This window comes from Myotis yumanensis, unplaced genomic scaffold (genome assembly GCF_028538775.1).
Source record: "Myotis yumanensis isolate MYYU_CA2020_CCGP unplaced genomic scaffold, mMyoYum1.0.hap1 SCAF_7, whole genome shotgun sequence".
NCBI lineage: Eukaryota > Metazoa > Chordata > Mammalia > Chiroptera > Vespertilionidae > Myotis > Myotis yumanensis.
In genome coordinates, this window is record NW_027223758.1 from 13,218,265 (window position 1) to 13,233,796 (window position 15,532).

General features: G+C 45.8%; 1 protein-coding gene across 1 annotated transcript in view; it reads right to left on the reverse strand.

Annotated features, from left to right (window-relative positions):
- PYGB (glycogen phosphorylase B) overlaps positions 1-15,532 on the reverse strand; it is a 39,555-nt gene that overhangs the window by 21,047 nt on the left and 2,976 nt on the right. Inside the window, exons 2-6 of the mRNA XM_070419800.1 lie at positions 11,701-11,802; positions 9,303-9,381; positions 5,987-6,090; positions 1,934-2,065; positions 208-319 (exon numbers count right to left, since the gene is read on the reverse strand). Of these exons, the coding sequence (XP_070275901.1) occupies positions 208-319; positions 1,934-2,065; positions 5,987-6,090; positions 9,303-9,381; positions 11,701-11,802 (529 nt within the window). The remainder of the gene's footprint in view (positions 1-207; positions 320-1,933; positions 2,066-5,986; positions 6,091-9,302; positions 9,382-11,700; positions 11,803-15,532) is intronic.

Consider the following 15,532-nt stretch of genomic DNA (forward strand, 5'->3'; position numbering starts at 1 on the left):
GGGTGCGGGCCTGGCAAGGGGCTCTGCCTGGGAGTCCTCTGCTCACAAGCAACCTGCAAGAGGGCCTAGTCCCTTAATGTGACAGGCTGAGTGCCAGGAACACCAGGGCCACCAGAAAGGTGGCAGGGAGAGTGCAGAGAGGGGACAAGAGCTTTGTGAGCAAGTCTTGGATAAGTCACCCCACGGAGACTCAAGGGCACAACGCACAGTCATGGAGATTGAAGTCGTTGGGCGCTTTGGCAGACCATAGCCTCATGGTGTTGACAGTGTTGTTCTTGTAGCCTGGCACCGGGGTGTCGTACGGCATAGCCAGCACCACCTGCCCGAGGGAGAGATGGTCAGGGTCAGGATGGAGTCAGCCAAAGTCAGTGCCCACTTTTGGGCCCACCTGCAGAGCAGCGCCAGCCCAGCGGGAAGCACCTGCTCATCCTCCTCTGGCTTTTCTCCTTCTGCCCAAAACACACCCAACCTGCCCTGTGCCAAGCCACAGTCCCACCACCCTCGCCACCCTGCTGCACACCCGTGCCTGCAGCCCCAGCTCTCGACATCCTGAGTCAGCCCTGACAGGTAAGCCTGAATACACACCTGAGGCCACACTGTCTTTTAGCCTTACCTGCTTCAGTACTGACACCAGCTTAACACTTCTTCCCACCTCGAGGGGCCACTGTGTTGCCCTGGCTCATGCTCCCTCAGCAACCACTGCGTCCTCGTCCACTGCCCTCCACACCTTAACTCTTCTCACTCAACCACCTTCCCCCAAACACGCTTCCATTTCTGACCTCCGCTCCCACGTCTGCGGGGAGGGTCCTCCTGCTGTGTGCCTTGATATCTAACTCTCAATGAAGCCGAACCAGGCCACACACTCGACTCCCAACAGCAAGTGCAAGACCTGCTCTCCTCCTACGGAGGCTGCCACACCCTCTCCCAATTCCCTCTGACAGCTTTACTCTTGGGAAGCACAGGAAGCAATGGATAAGCCTCAAGGTCTCTTCCAGCCCCCAGGCCCTCCAATCGGCCTCCTCACACGCAGACATGCTTTTGGTAGCACCCACAAGGGCACCGTGTGGCTTTACAAGATGAAAACAGCTCCGGCAGCCACAGAGGACTACGGAAGGGCCCCACCAGGTTTAAGCCCCACTGTCATCTTTCCCTTCGGATCTCCTCTCAACCCTCACCCCGCCCGCTGCTCCCCTATCCCCATGGCTTTGTCCAAGCAGCTGACAAGCCCTGCAAAGCATCTCCAACTGCCTCCTTCCCTCTCCATGGCCAGCCCTCTGGGGTAAGGCCCTCATCACGTTCAGCCGCGGACGCCCCAGGAGTCTCTGGGCCTCCTTGCATACACAGACACGTTCATCTTCTACAAGCACGCACACTTAGAAGCACCAATCCCTTTCTCTGCTTGTTCAAGTTAAATACTAATTAAGGCTCTTTAGGCCTCCAGCCATCTCTGACCTCTCTCCACATCGGAGGCTCTGAGGCATCAGAGTCAATGGTGAGCCGCACCTGGGGTACCACTGAGAGCCATGGGCACCCCGAGGATCAGGAGCATGTGGGAGAGAGCACGCTGAGCACCTGCTGGGGAGCCACGTACGTCCCCCAGGGGATCGATGCCCTTGTTCCCGTCACAGCGCTGTCTGCCCTGCTTGCCATTGAACAACTGCTGGTCTCCACCCCAACACACGGCTCCTGGTAAACCACAGAGCATGGCTTCAGGTTCAGCATTTCCCACTGTCTGGGTAGTTCCGGACAAAACGTAAGAAATCGAAGGTACGAGAAGCAAACCTGCCAGGCTTCTACCTTAGTTGGGTCTTCTAGGGAAGCTTACGGTGACTCATATGCGTGCACACCTCCCACTCCCAAAGCAAGCCAATTCAACAACGAGACCCCGAGGCCCTGCACTAGCCCACGCTCCCTGGGAAACACGGGTGGGTACCTGCGTGTCCAGCCACTTCACCCCCTCGGGGGTGTGCTCCACTCTCCCGTAGAAGTGCACAGGAAGCATGTACTCCGGCCGGGCCTTCTCCCAGGGGTTGCCGTAGCGCAGCCAGTCATCGGCCTCCTCAACCTGGAAAGCAGCCAGCAGCAAACAGCTCATGGAGAGGAGAGTCCGTGGCGCTAGGCTGACCTGCCCTTGGTCAGCACTAACCACGCGTGCTGTGGAGATGACTCTGCCCAGCACTGAAACAAAACTACAGCCTACTCACAATGCGAAGATTTCCAATTTGGACTATTAAGAACACAAACTTAAACAAAATTCAGAAAAATGCGTTAAAGTGAAAAGACATTGAGAATTACCTGAATTCAGCGATAAAAAGAGGTCCTGCTGCAGGCTACTGCATGAATGAACCTTGAAAACATTATGTTGAGTCAAAGACGCCCATGTACTGTATGATCCCATGCATATGAAAGGTCTGGAACAGCCAGATCCAGAGGGAAAGTAGATGAATAGCTGACAGGCACAGGGGAGCGACTGGAAATGGGTGCTGGGTTTCTTTTTGGGGTGATGAAAATGTTCTGGAAATATGGGTGATGGTCGCCCAACTTTGTGAATATATTAAAAACTGGATATCCCATTAGCTGTTATTTAAAAATAAAAACAGAATCACTGAAAGCCCACTGCTTTGAAAATGTGTAAAGTGGTGCAGCCACTGTGGAAAACAGTATAGGGGCTACTCAAAAATTTAAAAATGTGCCCTAACCGGTTTGGCTCAGTGGATAGAGTGTCGGCCTATGGACTGAAAGGTCCCGGGTTCGATTCCGGTCAAGGGCATGTGCCTTGGTTGCGGGCACATTCCCAGTGGGGGGTGTGCAGGAGGCAGCTGATCGATGTTTCTCTCTCATCGATGTTTCTAACTCTCTATTCCTCTCCCTTCCTCTCTGTAAAGAGTCAATAAAATATATTTAAAAAAAAAATAAAAATAAAAATGTGCCCAGCAGGTGTAGCTCAGTGGTTGAGCATCGACCTATGAACTAGGAGGTCAAGGCTTGATTCCTGGTCAGGGCACATGCCCAGGTTGTGGGCTTGATTCCCGGTAAGGGGCGTGCAGGAGGCAGCTGGTCAATGATTCTCTCTCATCATTGATGTTTCTATCTCTCTCTACCTCTCCCTTCCTCAATAAAAATTTTTTTTTAAAAAAAATTAAAAATATAACTAGCATATGACCCAGCAATTCTACTTCTGAGTATCCAAAGAAAATAAAAACACTAATGCTGTAATGGGGCGACCCGAGGAGACGACCACCAGTGACTCAGATCAAGATTTAGGAGCCTTTATTAAGCTGGCCAGCGACTACAGTTACAGCACCCTGCCGAAGCAGAGGCTGAACTGCAGTGCCGACTACAGGAGTTACAGCGTTTTTATTTTCAAAAACCACAAAGTTAGTTACAAAGCCTTGTTTACACAATTTGTTCCTAATACAGTACAGAATCAGTACAGTGACTACCTTCCTATCTATGTGTTCTAGGACAGCGTGCCCCGCCTGGCCGAAGCGCCAAATATGGATCCCAACCACTCGGGAGTTATTCGAGAAAGAAGGCCTGTGTGCTGGGAAGGAGCCATGAGACCATATCTCAAGGCCTGGCCTGGTGTCTGGGTGTCAGCACTGACAACTCTGTCTGGGGCATAGTTTACGGCTTCTCTGGAATGGGAGTAGTCTTATTTTCCTTATTATTTAAGACAGAAGCCATACTATCAGGGGTAAAATTTCAAAAAGCAGTTTTTATATAAGATGGATACTTCAATGCAAAAAGATATACACATCCCTATGTTCACTGCAGCATTATTCACAATAACCAAGACATGGAAGTAGTACAAGTATCCAAAGATATATAAATGGATAAAGAAGATGTGATATTCATGGAATATTACTCACTGATAATACACAATGAAATCTTGCCATTTGAACAACACAGGTTGACCTAAAGGGTATTATATTAAGTGAACAAGTCAGACAGAGAAAGACAAATACATGATTTCACTTATATGTGATGCCTAAAAAACAAAATGAATTAGAAACAAACTCATAGATACAGAGAACAAATGGATAGTTGCTAGAGGGGAGAAAGACCAGGGACATGAGTGAAAAAGGTGAAGGGAGGTAACGGTCATTTTATAATCTCCAGTTATAATATACATAAGTCATGGGGATATAACATATGACACACAGAATATAATCAATAATATTGTAATAACTTTGCATAGTGGATGGTTACTAGACTTACCATGGTGACCAGATTGTAAGGTACATAAATGTTGAATCGCTACGTTGTACACCTGAAACTAATAGTGTGTGCTAACTATACTTTAAACAAAACAGAAGAAAAATCTCAAAAATAGAAAGTAAAAATCTTTCATCACTTCTTAAAAACAGAACAAAACACACGTACATCTGACAAACACACATAAACTGTGAGTGAAATTATCTGAAAGGTACCAGAAGGAAAGCTGCCATTTCTATTAAGGCTGGAGTGAGTATTTCTATAAATTAAACAATGGGTACAAATCTTTTTTAAGTTTCCTTTTACACATTTAGCCATAATTTTCTTTGACATCATTTTATTATGAGCATTTTCAAACATACAGAAATGTTAAGAGAATTGGCAGTGAACACCCACATACTCACCTCCTAGGTTCCATAATTGTTAACATTACACTTGATTTATCCATTGATCCATTAATTTTTGGGTGCATTTCAAAGTAAGTTGCAGAAATCTACACACTCCGCCCCTGATCACTTCAGCATGCACGTTGTAAGTACAGTTCATCGTGTGTTTATTTTTTTAGGTTACTATATATACAGTGAAATGCACAAACCCTGTGGATACCATTGATGAATTTTGACAATTGCCCCATCAAGACATAGGGCATTTCCATCAATCCGGTCATCAGCTATTTCACTGAGACTATACGACTCTTGAGTTACAAAACTTTCCAATCCTAACCACATCCTGGCTTTATATGTGACTTTTAGGCCCCAAATTATACTAAAAAACTATTCTGCACCCAAATGGATAGTTATGCCTTCCATTTGGAAATGCCAAATGAGGGGAAGAACCACCTCGCCTAGAGGACAATGAGACTGCATTTTAAGATGACACTCTTCACTGATGTGATCCCAACTGCCTCACTTAGCTGTGGTTTGATGCTCTAGAACTGAGGTTCACTCTCCCTAAGGGCCCCTTTCCTTTGCAGGGTCTGGCCTCGAACCCCACATGGTGTTGTTCTCCCACTGGTGTCAGGGAGATAAGGCTGAAGGTGGGAACAAGACCGACAACAACTGTTTTTCTAACTGCTCCAGGTTAGCTATCCCTCTGAGGGTGAACCAGCGAGGGGCCGCTTTGGCTCTGCACTGAGACACAACGGAAACCAGCATGCGCCTGCGATATTCTCACCACCTCCACACAACCTCCACCCCTGGTGCCCCCTGTAAGGTCCAGCAGGCTCTGGGTCCCGCCCCACCCGTGTGCAATGAGCTCACACAGGAGACCAGCCTCTGCCGGCCCCTGGGGAATATGAAGAAAGCATGGAGCTCGTAGGATTGCCCTGACCTGCCCAACCTCTGCTTGTCTAGGACTGGCATGTAGTCTCTCCATGAAGGAGTTTAAAATACTAAAAGCTGGGAGGGCTTTTGCGTCCACTGTAGACAGTGGATCTTGGTGGTGATTTTGGATCTCACCACAGGGATGGCCTTCGGGGGCCCGCTCGCGGCCTGTGTGGAGGGCTTGGGTCTCGGGTCACTCTGGGGTTTGCATATTGTCCGGGGAGCTCTGTGGTTTTGTTCTCCTGGGTTTCAGGGGAAGTGTTTAACTTTCTAGTGATTGATCATTGGGTTTTGAAATGCCAAAACTTTCTTTTGTTGTGTTTTGAAATAAATCTCTTTTAAACTTAAAAAAAATAAAATACTAAAAGCTGAACGGAAAGTGCACCTATTTATTTTCTTGTGCAAACGAGAGCTGGAAACGAGTGAAGGAACCAAGTCTCACCCACCTGCCAGCCATTGACAATCTTCTGGTTAAAAATCCCGAACTCATAGCGGATTCCATAGCCATATGCTGCCAGGCCCAAGGTGGCCATCGAGTCAAGGAAGCAGGCTGAAAATTTCAAACACAAAGAACTTCTTCTGATCAAAGACATTCAACATGTTCAAGGCCAACTGGAAGCAAGGCCCTAAGTTAACCAGGCGCTGGGATGTCAGCCTCTAGACCAGTGATGGCGAACCTTTTGAGCTCGGCGTGTCAGCATTTTGAAAAACCCTAACTTAACTCTAGTGCCGTGTCACATATAGAAATTTTTTGATATTTGCAACCATAGTAAAACAAAGACTTATATATACATATATACTTTTTAAAAATATATATTTTATTGATTTTTTACAGAGAGGAAGGGAGAGAGATAGAGAGTTAGAAACATCGATGAGAGAGAAACATTGATCTGCCGCCTCCTGCACATCTCCTACTGGGGATGTGCCCGCAACCCAAGTACATGCCCTTGACCGGAATCGAACCTGGGACCTTTCAGTCCGCAGGCCGACGCTCTATCCACTGAGCCAAACCGGTTTCGGCAAGACTTATATTTTTGATATTTATTTTATATATTTAAATGCCATTTAACAAAGAAAAATCAACCAAAAAAATGAGTTCGCGTGTCATCTCTGACACGCGTGTCATAGGTTCGCCATCACTGCTCTAGGGTGTCAGGGATTCAGTGCTGACCACTGTCAGCTTCAGCTTCCATGAAAAAGAAAACTGAAATACACCCTCACTCCCTTCGGCTTGAGAGCCCGGGGCCACACCAAGAAGCTATCTATGGGGGGTAAATTTGGGGTTGTGGGAAGATGCAGAGAACACAGCCACACTTGGGGCATCTCTGAATCAGTCCCACAGCCAACTTTCTCCCAGAGTCTCACTCTGACCGACGGCCTCCCATCTCCCGCACAGTCAACCCAAATCCAAGCTGTCTGGATGGTAGGGGCACATCTACACACTAGTGGAGAAGGCACAGAAACAAGGGCTGGGGATGTACATTTCACTGTCCACAATGCCAAATACCCAAGTGCCAAAGTGCACCCAGAGTGTGCGGGAAGCGGCTGGAGCAGCATGTCACCAACTGACTGACCCCTTGTTCTGATCACAATGTGGTGGGGAAAAGAAAGCACAATGCTTTAAATAAAGACCCAGAAGGTAGCCCTATTAGCCTTCTGGATTAAAAGAAAGAAAGAAAGTAAAGGGGGGAAAAAAACTCTACACAAAATAAGCAAAAAACAAACACACAGCCCTAGCCGGTTTGGCTCAGTGGATAGAGAGTCAGCCTGTGGACTGAAAGGTACTGGGTTCGATTCGGGTCAAGGGCATATGCCCGGGTTGCAGTGGGGGTCGTGCAGAAGGCAGCCAATCAATGATTCTCTCTCATCATTGATGTTTCTATCTCTTCCTCCCTCTCCCTTCCTCTCTTAAATCAATAAAGAAATATATTTTTAAAAACACACAAAAATAAACACACACAAAAAAACATGCCTAATTCACCAAACATGCACAGGCCCCTGGAGGCCAGGCCCTTCCCCGCGGGAGAGAAATAGGGAAAACCCAACACATAAGACCTGGGCTGCTGTTTTGAGGAAATCATTCTCACAGGCGGGACAGAGGACATATTACGCTACAGCGGGCTGGGCTGCCCAGGTCTGCACAGGTGACAGGAGCTGTAGAATCAGAGGGGCCCAAAGGAGGAGGTGCCATCACACCTGCCCACAGGAAAGGCCAGGGGCACCACGGAAGTGGCAGGACCGGTAGTCGACATGAATCTGACTGGGGAAGTCCTGAAAATGCCCAGGATGTAAGTGAATTGTGAAGGGCAGGGGGTGGGACTGCCTGGCTGACAGTCCCCAGCTCTGGGGTAAGAGGGGAGGTGAGGATCCACTCCAGTAAGAAACACCAGCTGGCCTGGAGCTTCCCTGGAGCTTGGGAAGCAGGTCCTGGTTTTACTGTGATGAACAGAATGCCGTCAGGGGAAGGGGACTGGGTGGGCTGGCCCTTGGGCTGGAGGGCACGGGGGCTTCCAGGGGGGGCTGCAGGGGAAGGAAGCTCTGTCTGGCTCACTGTCTGGTGTGACCTCACCATCATCCACGCAGACAGGGCCCTGCCTGGAGAGCAGGATGCCCAGGACGCACATGGGCTTTTCACACTAAGGGTGGAGGTGGGCAGGCCTTGCCAATTGTTTCTTCCTTTTTTTTAGTCCTCACTCAAGGACAAGCTTTTTACTGAATTTTAGAGAAAGGAAGGGAGGGTGGGGGAGAGAAACATCAATGTGAGAGAGAAACATGGATCAGTTGCCTCCCGTATGCACCCTGCTCTGACCAAATATCAAACCCGCAACCTAGGTATGTGCCCTGACCGGAAATCGAACCTGCAACCCTTTGGTGAAAGGAATGATGCTCCAACCGACTAAGTCACCCGGCCAGGGTGCCAATTGTTTCTCTATATAGATCCATGCGCTGTTTTGTTTGAGATAAACATGTTGCATTTATAATTTGTGAAGAATTTACTTTAAAATTAAAAAATACAAGCACATGCACCCCCTAAATTTTAGGGCATTTGCTCCCTTTTCAAAATGACAATTCCCAAAAGGGGCCATGACACCAAGTGGAGGGGCCTGAGCCCACCCTCCCCTCGGCCCCCCAACACAAGAGCAGCACAAAACCTAACTCATCTTTGCCCTTAGAGACACTGTGCCCAAGTGCCTTGATGTGTCCAGTAAAATCAAATCTCACTGTGACGGCTATTTCCACTTCGCCGTTCTTAACCCAGCTCCCTCTCCCCTAAAACACTGGCAAAAATAATTAAAACAGATAAAAAACAACTGAGTATGCTCTCAAATAGAGCTTACCAAGGGAGCAACATCCCCCAAAGGGAGAGAGCTCTGTAAGCTGTGTGTGTGTGTGTGTGTGTGTGTGTGTGTGCGTGTGCGTGCGTGTGTTTATCTGTCTTTCTCCCAATGACTGCCTTTGGGATCGTGCAGAGTGGTTGATATATTGGAATCCCTCCCAGCACCAGTCACCCACCACTGGCAAGCCTGGTCTTCATGATCTTTATGAAGGGCCCCTTGGGTGACAGAGACATACATCTTGCACATTTCCCCTGCCAGAGGCAAAGATTTTGACCTGGAGCACACACTCTCCCATCCACCCTAAGGGACCCCTTTATCCTGTCAAAACAGTGCCAGGAGCATGGCTAGCCTTGGCCTCACCATGTGATCACTGACAAGGCACCACGTTAGGACAATCTTGTCCTAGACAGGTGCCTGGGGTTACCTGCCAGCCTCCCCAGTCCTCCATTCCCCAGGCCAGCGTCCTCTTCTATTTCCTCCAGTTCTTCCAGGTCCAACCCCAACTGTGAATAAAAACAGAGGCAATATTTTCACATTACTTAATATTTTCACTCAAGTACCAGGTGGAGTGATATTTAAATCCTGTGAGTTTATATCAAAGGGTAGAGCTGCTTCCTTTTAGACTTGCAAGTCCAATGTTAAAATCTGATGCTTAATCGCTGATCGAAAATGAAAGTGTTCAGGTATTTCAAAAGCTGTCAAATTACCTAAGAATTATAGTCAAAATGAGACATGGTTTAATAGCCAAAGATATATACTGTCATATTATTAATTTACTTATAGTGGACAGATTATAACATGCTTCCTAAAAATGAAACCAATGGTTTTAGTAATTCTCTAATTTTGCATGGTCTAATGATAATTACATGACATCTTTTTAAACCCAAATCTAAAAACACCTTTCCGTGGCATTCCAATTATATTCAAGCCAACTTGTGAAACAGATATGGTATGTTAAAAATTAGAGAAACAGCAACAAAGTCACAACCACTTCACCTAACTGAAAACCATTCCAGAATAGAGCTGTTAGGGCTCTCAGTTATGTTGTATTGATAATTATTCCATTAATCTTAAACTTGATAAAACCCATCACATTAACATCAATAACACTGTTTAATTAAAAAATAACTATATTTGAAAACAATTATTTACTGAGAAGAGTTGCAGTATTTCATATTTTTACAAAGTTCTTTAAAGGATTTTCTGCTCCAGCATTCAATTTGTTGGAATATCACACATCAGATAGCATCTGGAAAACTCTACCGCATACTCATGAAGTATAGAGTGTAAAAGGCAAATAACATCCTAGTGTTATGAAAATAGTTCTGACCTAGCAGACCCCTTGAAAAGGTCTCAGGGAACCTGACGGTCTCCAGACCACACTTTGAGAATCTAATAAGTTACGAAGAGTGGAAGAAGAGTTGTGAGAAAATTAAAAACATAAAAGTCATACAAAATAGCTTAGCATCTATTAAGTAAATTGAATGGTGCTAACACATACAGTCATTGATTTAGATTTCAAAATATTGACTTAACTCCCATAACAATTTCAAAGAGTGTGTTCCACCAAAAATGTCTGGAATATGTGGGGGGATTTACCCGACACATTACCAGCTCAAGTCTTGGAGGGGGAGACATGATCCCCGACAATGCCGGGCTGCCTGATGGCCCTGCAAGGCTCACACCACACCTCCTCCAAGAAGGCCCCCAGAGCACCTCCCACCTCAAAACCAAACCTGAACCTAAACAGAAGCAGTGGAAGGTTCTTGGGGGGAGGGCGACTGTGGTAAGGACCCTTCTGTGTATGTGCAAAGGGGCAGAAACGATGCATGTTCACACTCCAAAAGTCCTACACTGAGCATCTGGGTGAGGGAGAAAGACCATGCCCAGGGAAGTGGGACAGAGACAGAAAACAGACACAATCAAAGCCAGCTCTGCTCTAAAACAGCACATGAACTGTGAACGACCTCCACCTAAACAACTGTTAATGAAGAACCCTTAAGCCAGTGGTTCTCAACCTTCCTAATGCCGCGACCCTTTAATACAGTTCCTCATGTTGTGGTGACCCCCAACCATAAAAGTATTTTCGTTGCTACTTCATAACTGTAATCTTGCTACTGTTATGAATCGTAATGTAAATATCTGATATGCAGGATGTATTTTCATTGTTACAAATTGAACATAATTAAAGCATAGTGATTAATCACAAAAACAATATGTAATTATATATGTGTTTTCCGATGGTCTTAGGCGACCCCTGTGAAAGGGTCGTTCGACCCCGCAAAGGGGTCGCGACCCACAGGTTGGTGACCCACAGGTTGAGAACCGCTGCTTAAGCAAAGGCAGTGTCTATCCTGTTGAGGGGAGAAAGGGCAATTTTATAACTAGAGGATAGGGTCTTAGGGGCAGAGGAAGGATTTTGGAGGTAGGTTACCAGTTCAATGAAGCAAGGAGAAGTGTGACAATACCAAATACTTCTGTCACATTGTAAATCTGTCCTTGGGGTGGGAGTGAGGAATACAGTGGTTTCTAGAAGCCTCCAGACCTTAGAATTACAATGCCATCGAGCCCTTGCACTCCATTGTATTAATAGCTCTCCATCCAGTTCTTACTTTCTCCCCTTGAGAAAGAGGAGCATCACCCACCAACCCATTCTCCCTCACAAAGGGCAGAGGACACCATCAGGCATTTCCCAGGTCCTAGGTGGCGGCAAATCCTAATGTCCACGTTCACCTCTGTCAATGCTCACCTCTGTGGGGCCTGAACTAAACCCTCAGAGCAACAGGAGAGGCTACTGGGCAGCCTGGCCCCAGGACTCGTACCTGGTAGATGGCTTCATCGCAAGCATTCTGCAGGCCCAGGTTCACCATCGTGTTCTGCAGAGTACGGCCCATGTAGAACTCCAGGGAAAGATAATAGATGCGCTGAGAGAGCAAAAGAAAGCATCTTAGATCTCCCGTCCCATCTCCACGCACAGGCAGATGATGATGATGATGATGATGATGATGATGATGGGTGGATTCCTAAGAGGACCTACACAGGGGTATCATTTATGTTAACCCAGAACTTCGGGCACATCCCCAAATGAACTCGCTCCCTTCACCAGGCCTTGACCACCCTCGGTTTTCCAAGGGCATCTCATGAGGGAACCCTTCTCTTTTTTGGCTTTATACTCTTTTTATTTTTTTAATTTTTCAATTACAGTTGACATTCAATGTTATATTAGTTTCAGATGTACCACATAGAGATTAGACCTTTATGTATCTTACCAAGTGATTTCTCCCCTGCCGTAAGTCTAGTACCCACCTGGCACCATACGTAGTTATTACAATACCAGGGGCCCAGTGCACGAAATTCGTGCAAGGGCCTTGGCCCTGGCCCCCACCCACCTCTGCCTAGGCCCCCGGCCTGCTGCGGCTTTGTCGGAAAGGACATCCGGTCTACCTGGCATATTATGCTTTTATTATTATAGATTATTGACTATATTTCCTATGTTGCACTTCACATCCCCATGACTATTTTATAACTGCCTATTTGAACTTATTAATCCTTCACCTTTGTCAGCAAGTCCCCAACCACCCACCCACTTGGCAAACAACAGTTTGTTCTCTGTATCTATGAGGTTGTTTCTGTTTTGTTTATTTTTTATTCAGTTCTTTAGATTTCAGATATAAGTGAAATCACATGGTATGTGTCTTTCTCTGACTGACTTATTTAACTTAGCATAACACCCTCTAGGTCAACCTATGCTGTTGCAAATGGTAAGATTTTATTCTTTTTATGGCCAAGTAATAGTCCATTGTATATCTTACTATATGTCTTCTTTATTCACTCATTTACTGATGGGCACTTAGGTTGCTTCCATATCTTGGCAACTGTAAATAATCCTGCAGTGAATATGGGGGAACATATGTCTTTTTGAATTAGTATTTTGAGTTTCTTCAAATATATACCCAGAAGTAGAATTGCTGATTCTAAGGCAGTTCCATTTTCAATCTTTTGAGGAACCTCAATACGGTTTTCATAGTGGCTAAACCAATCTGCCATATGTTAAATGACCTAGAGACCGCCTTCATTTTTTAAAAACTGGGTTTAGTTATTACACACAGGAAACATCACAGGAAAGTATAAGAGAAGCTCTTCAGCACAAACAGATGAAAAGAAGATCAACACAGATGTAATTTTCTAAAAACATCTTAGGCATTAATAAACTCTAACTGCGGAAATGAAGTTGAGCATCCACAGGTAGAGCCTTATTTTGCTTTTTACACACTAATTTAATCTGAGAGATCTCCAACTTCTCTTCCCTCTCCTGAAAGTTTTTAGAGTCTGTTGGATAGAGAGGTCTGAACGCCTTGCATGAAAAAGAAAGAACTTTTTCTAACATTCAGAGAAAAAAAACAAAAAACAAAAAATACTGGGGCAATTGCTTTCAACCTTCACCAAGAGGAAGAACATGATTCTATAAGCAGAGATGGGTCATCCTTGAAAACTTGGCAACGCTACTCTTGTCCATTAGATTCTGTGTGTGCCTCCGTCTCAACACACTAGCAGCCATCTTACCGTGGCCAGGTGAGCAGAGAGTGGCTCCCACAGCAAACTGCTGCCTCCCTGCTGGACAGGGCAGAGCTGGCCCTGACATAACACAGGGGTGGCCCCACAGGCTGAAGACCCAAGAAAGAGTAAGCATTTGGAGTCCAAGGGGCAGTCTGCTGGGGAGAGGGTGGGGTTTAGTTTTTGTTCTATTGAGGGTTTCAACTGATAGAGGACCACCCACATTAGGGAGGGTAACTGCTTTACTCAAAGTACACTGATATAAATGATAATCTCATCCCCAAAACACCTTCACATAAACATCCAGAATGATTTTTTAAAAATTTATTTTATATTTTTATTGATTTCAGAGAGGAAGGGAGAGGGAGAGAGACATAGAAAATAGAAACATCAATGATGAGAGAGAATCATTAATTGGCTGCCTCCTGAGCGCCCCTCCCACTGGGGATCGAGCCTGCAACCTGGGCATGTGCCCTTGACTGGTATTGAACCCGTGACCCTTTAGTCCACAGGCCAACGCTCACTCTACTGAGCCAAACCAGCCAGGGCCAGAATGATTTCTGGCCAAATATCTGGACACTGTGGTCCAACCAAGTGGAAAGAGATTACTAACCAATACAACCTGAAAGAGAAAAGGCCAAATTGTCTTCTACGAAAAATCATGGCACACTCTCATAAAATGATGGTCTCACCTACTTCCACTTGGCAAGCTGTCAGGGTAATCAGCAACACAAAACATCATCCATCATCCGCTTCCAAAAAATAACTTTGAGCTATCTGCTGTCAGGCTAACTTCACACTCACAATTAAAAACACATCACAACAGCTGGGTGTGCTAAAAAGATTCCATTGGCTGGTCCTACCTCTGACTAATTAAAACAAAATCTTAGAGGTGGGGGTTATAGGCAGTGAAGGCTACAAATCACTGCTGTAGATCATCCTCCTTTAACTCCCAGGTCCTGCAAACCAGTAATTATTTGTATTCATTACAATTACATTATTAGAAATATTTAAGACACCTGTTTGGACACTGCGGTAGCACTCCTTTTCCTTAATCTACCATTGAGATAACTTATAAGAAAGAGCCATAGGAACCATTATTTCAACGGCTGCAGAGATAAAGAAGACCACCCCATCCACTCACTGCAGGAGTAGAGAAGGCCAGTTATATACTAAACTGGCTATTCCATCCACTCACTCCAAGGATGCAGCAGCCCAGTAACATAGCAAACTGGCTATTCCACCAACTCATTGCAGAGATGCATGGCCTCTTACATAGTAAATTGCCTATTCCACCTACTCAGGCAGAAATGCTGTAGCTTGATTATATAGTAAACTGACCACTCCATGCATTCATGTGCAGGGATGCATTAGGCCAGCTCCATAGGAAAATGGCTATTCAAGTGGGGGGGGGGGGAGGGGGAGATATCTGTAATATTATCAACAATAAAAATATATTTAAAAATAAAAAAAATAATAAACTTACTATTCTACCCACTCACTAAAAGGGCGCCAAGGAACCTGGCTGTTGCGTGCACTCACTGCAAATATATAACAGACCAAATGAACAGCCAACTGATAATTCCACCCACCTACTGCAGGGCTGCAGTAGGCCTGTTACAGAATAAGCTGGCTATTACATCCCCTCACTGCAGGGCTCCAGTAGGCCTGTTACAGAGTAAACTGGCTATCGCATCACTCACTGCCAGGAATGTAATAGCATGTCACATAGTAAACTGGCTATTCCATCACTCACTGCCAGGAATGCAATAGCATGTCACATAGTAAACTGGCTATTCCATCCTCTCACTGCAGGGATGCAATAAGCATGTTACATAGTAAGCTGGCTATTCCATCCCCTCACTGCAGGGATGCAGTAGGCCTGTTACAGAGTAAACTGGCTATCCCATCACTTACTGCAGGGATGCAGTAGGCCTGTTACAGAGTAATCTGGCTATCCCATCACTCACTGCCAGGAATGCAAGAGCATGTTACATAGTAAGCTGGCTATTCCATCGCCTCACTGCAGCGATGCAGTAGGCATAGTAAACACACTACTGCACATGCTCACCGCATAGATACAGTAGTCATGTTACATAA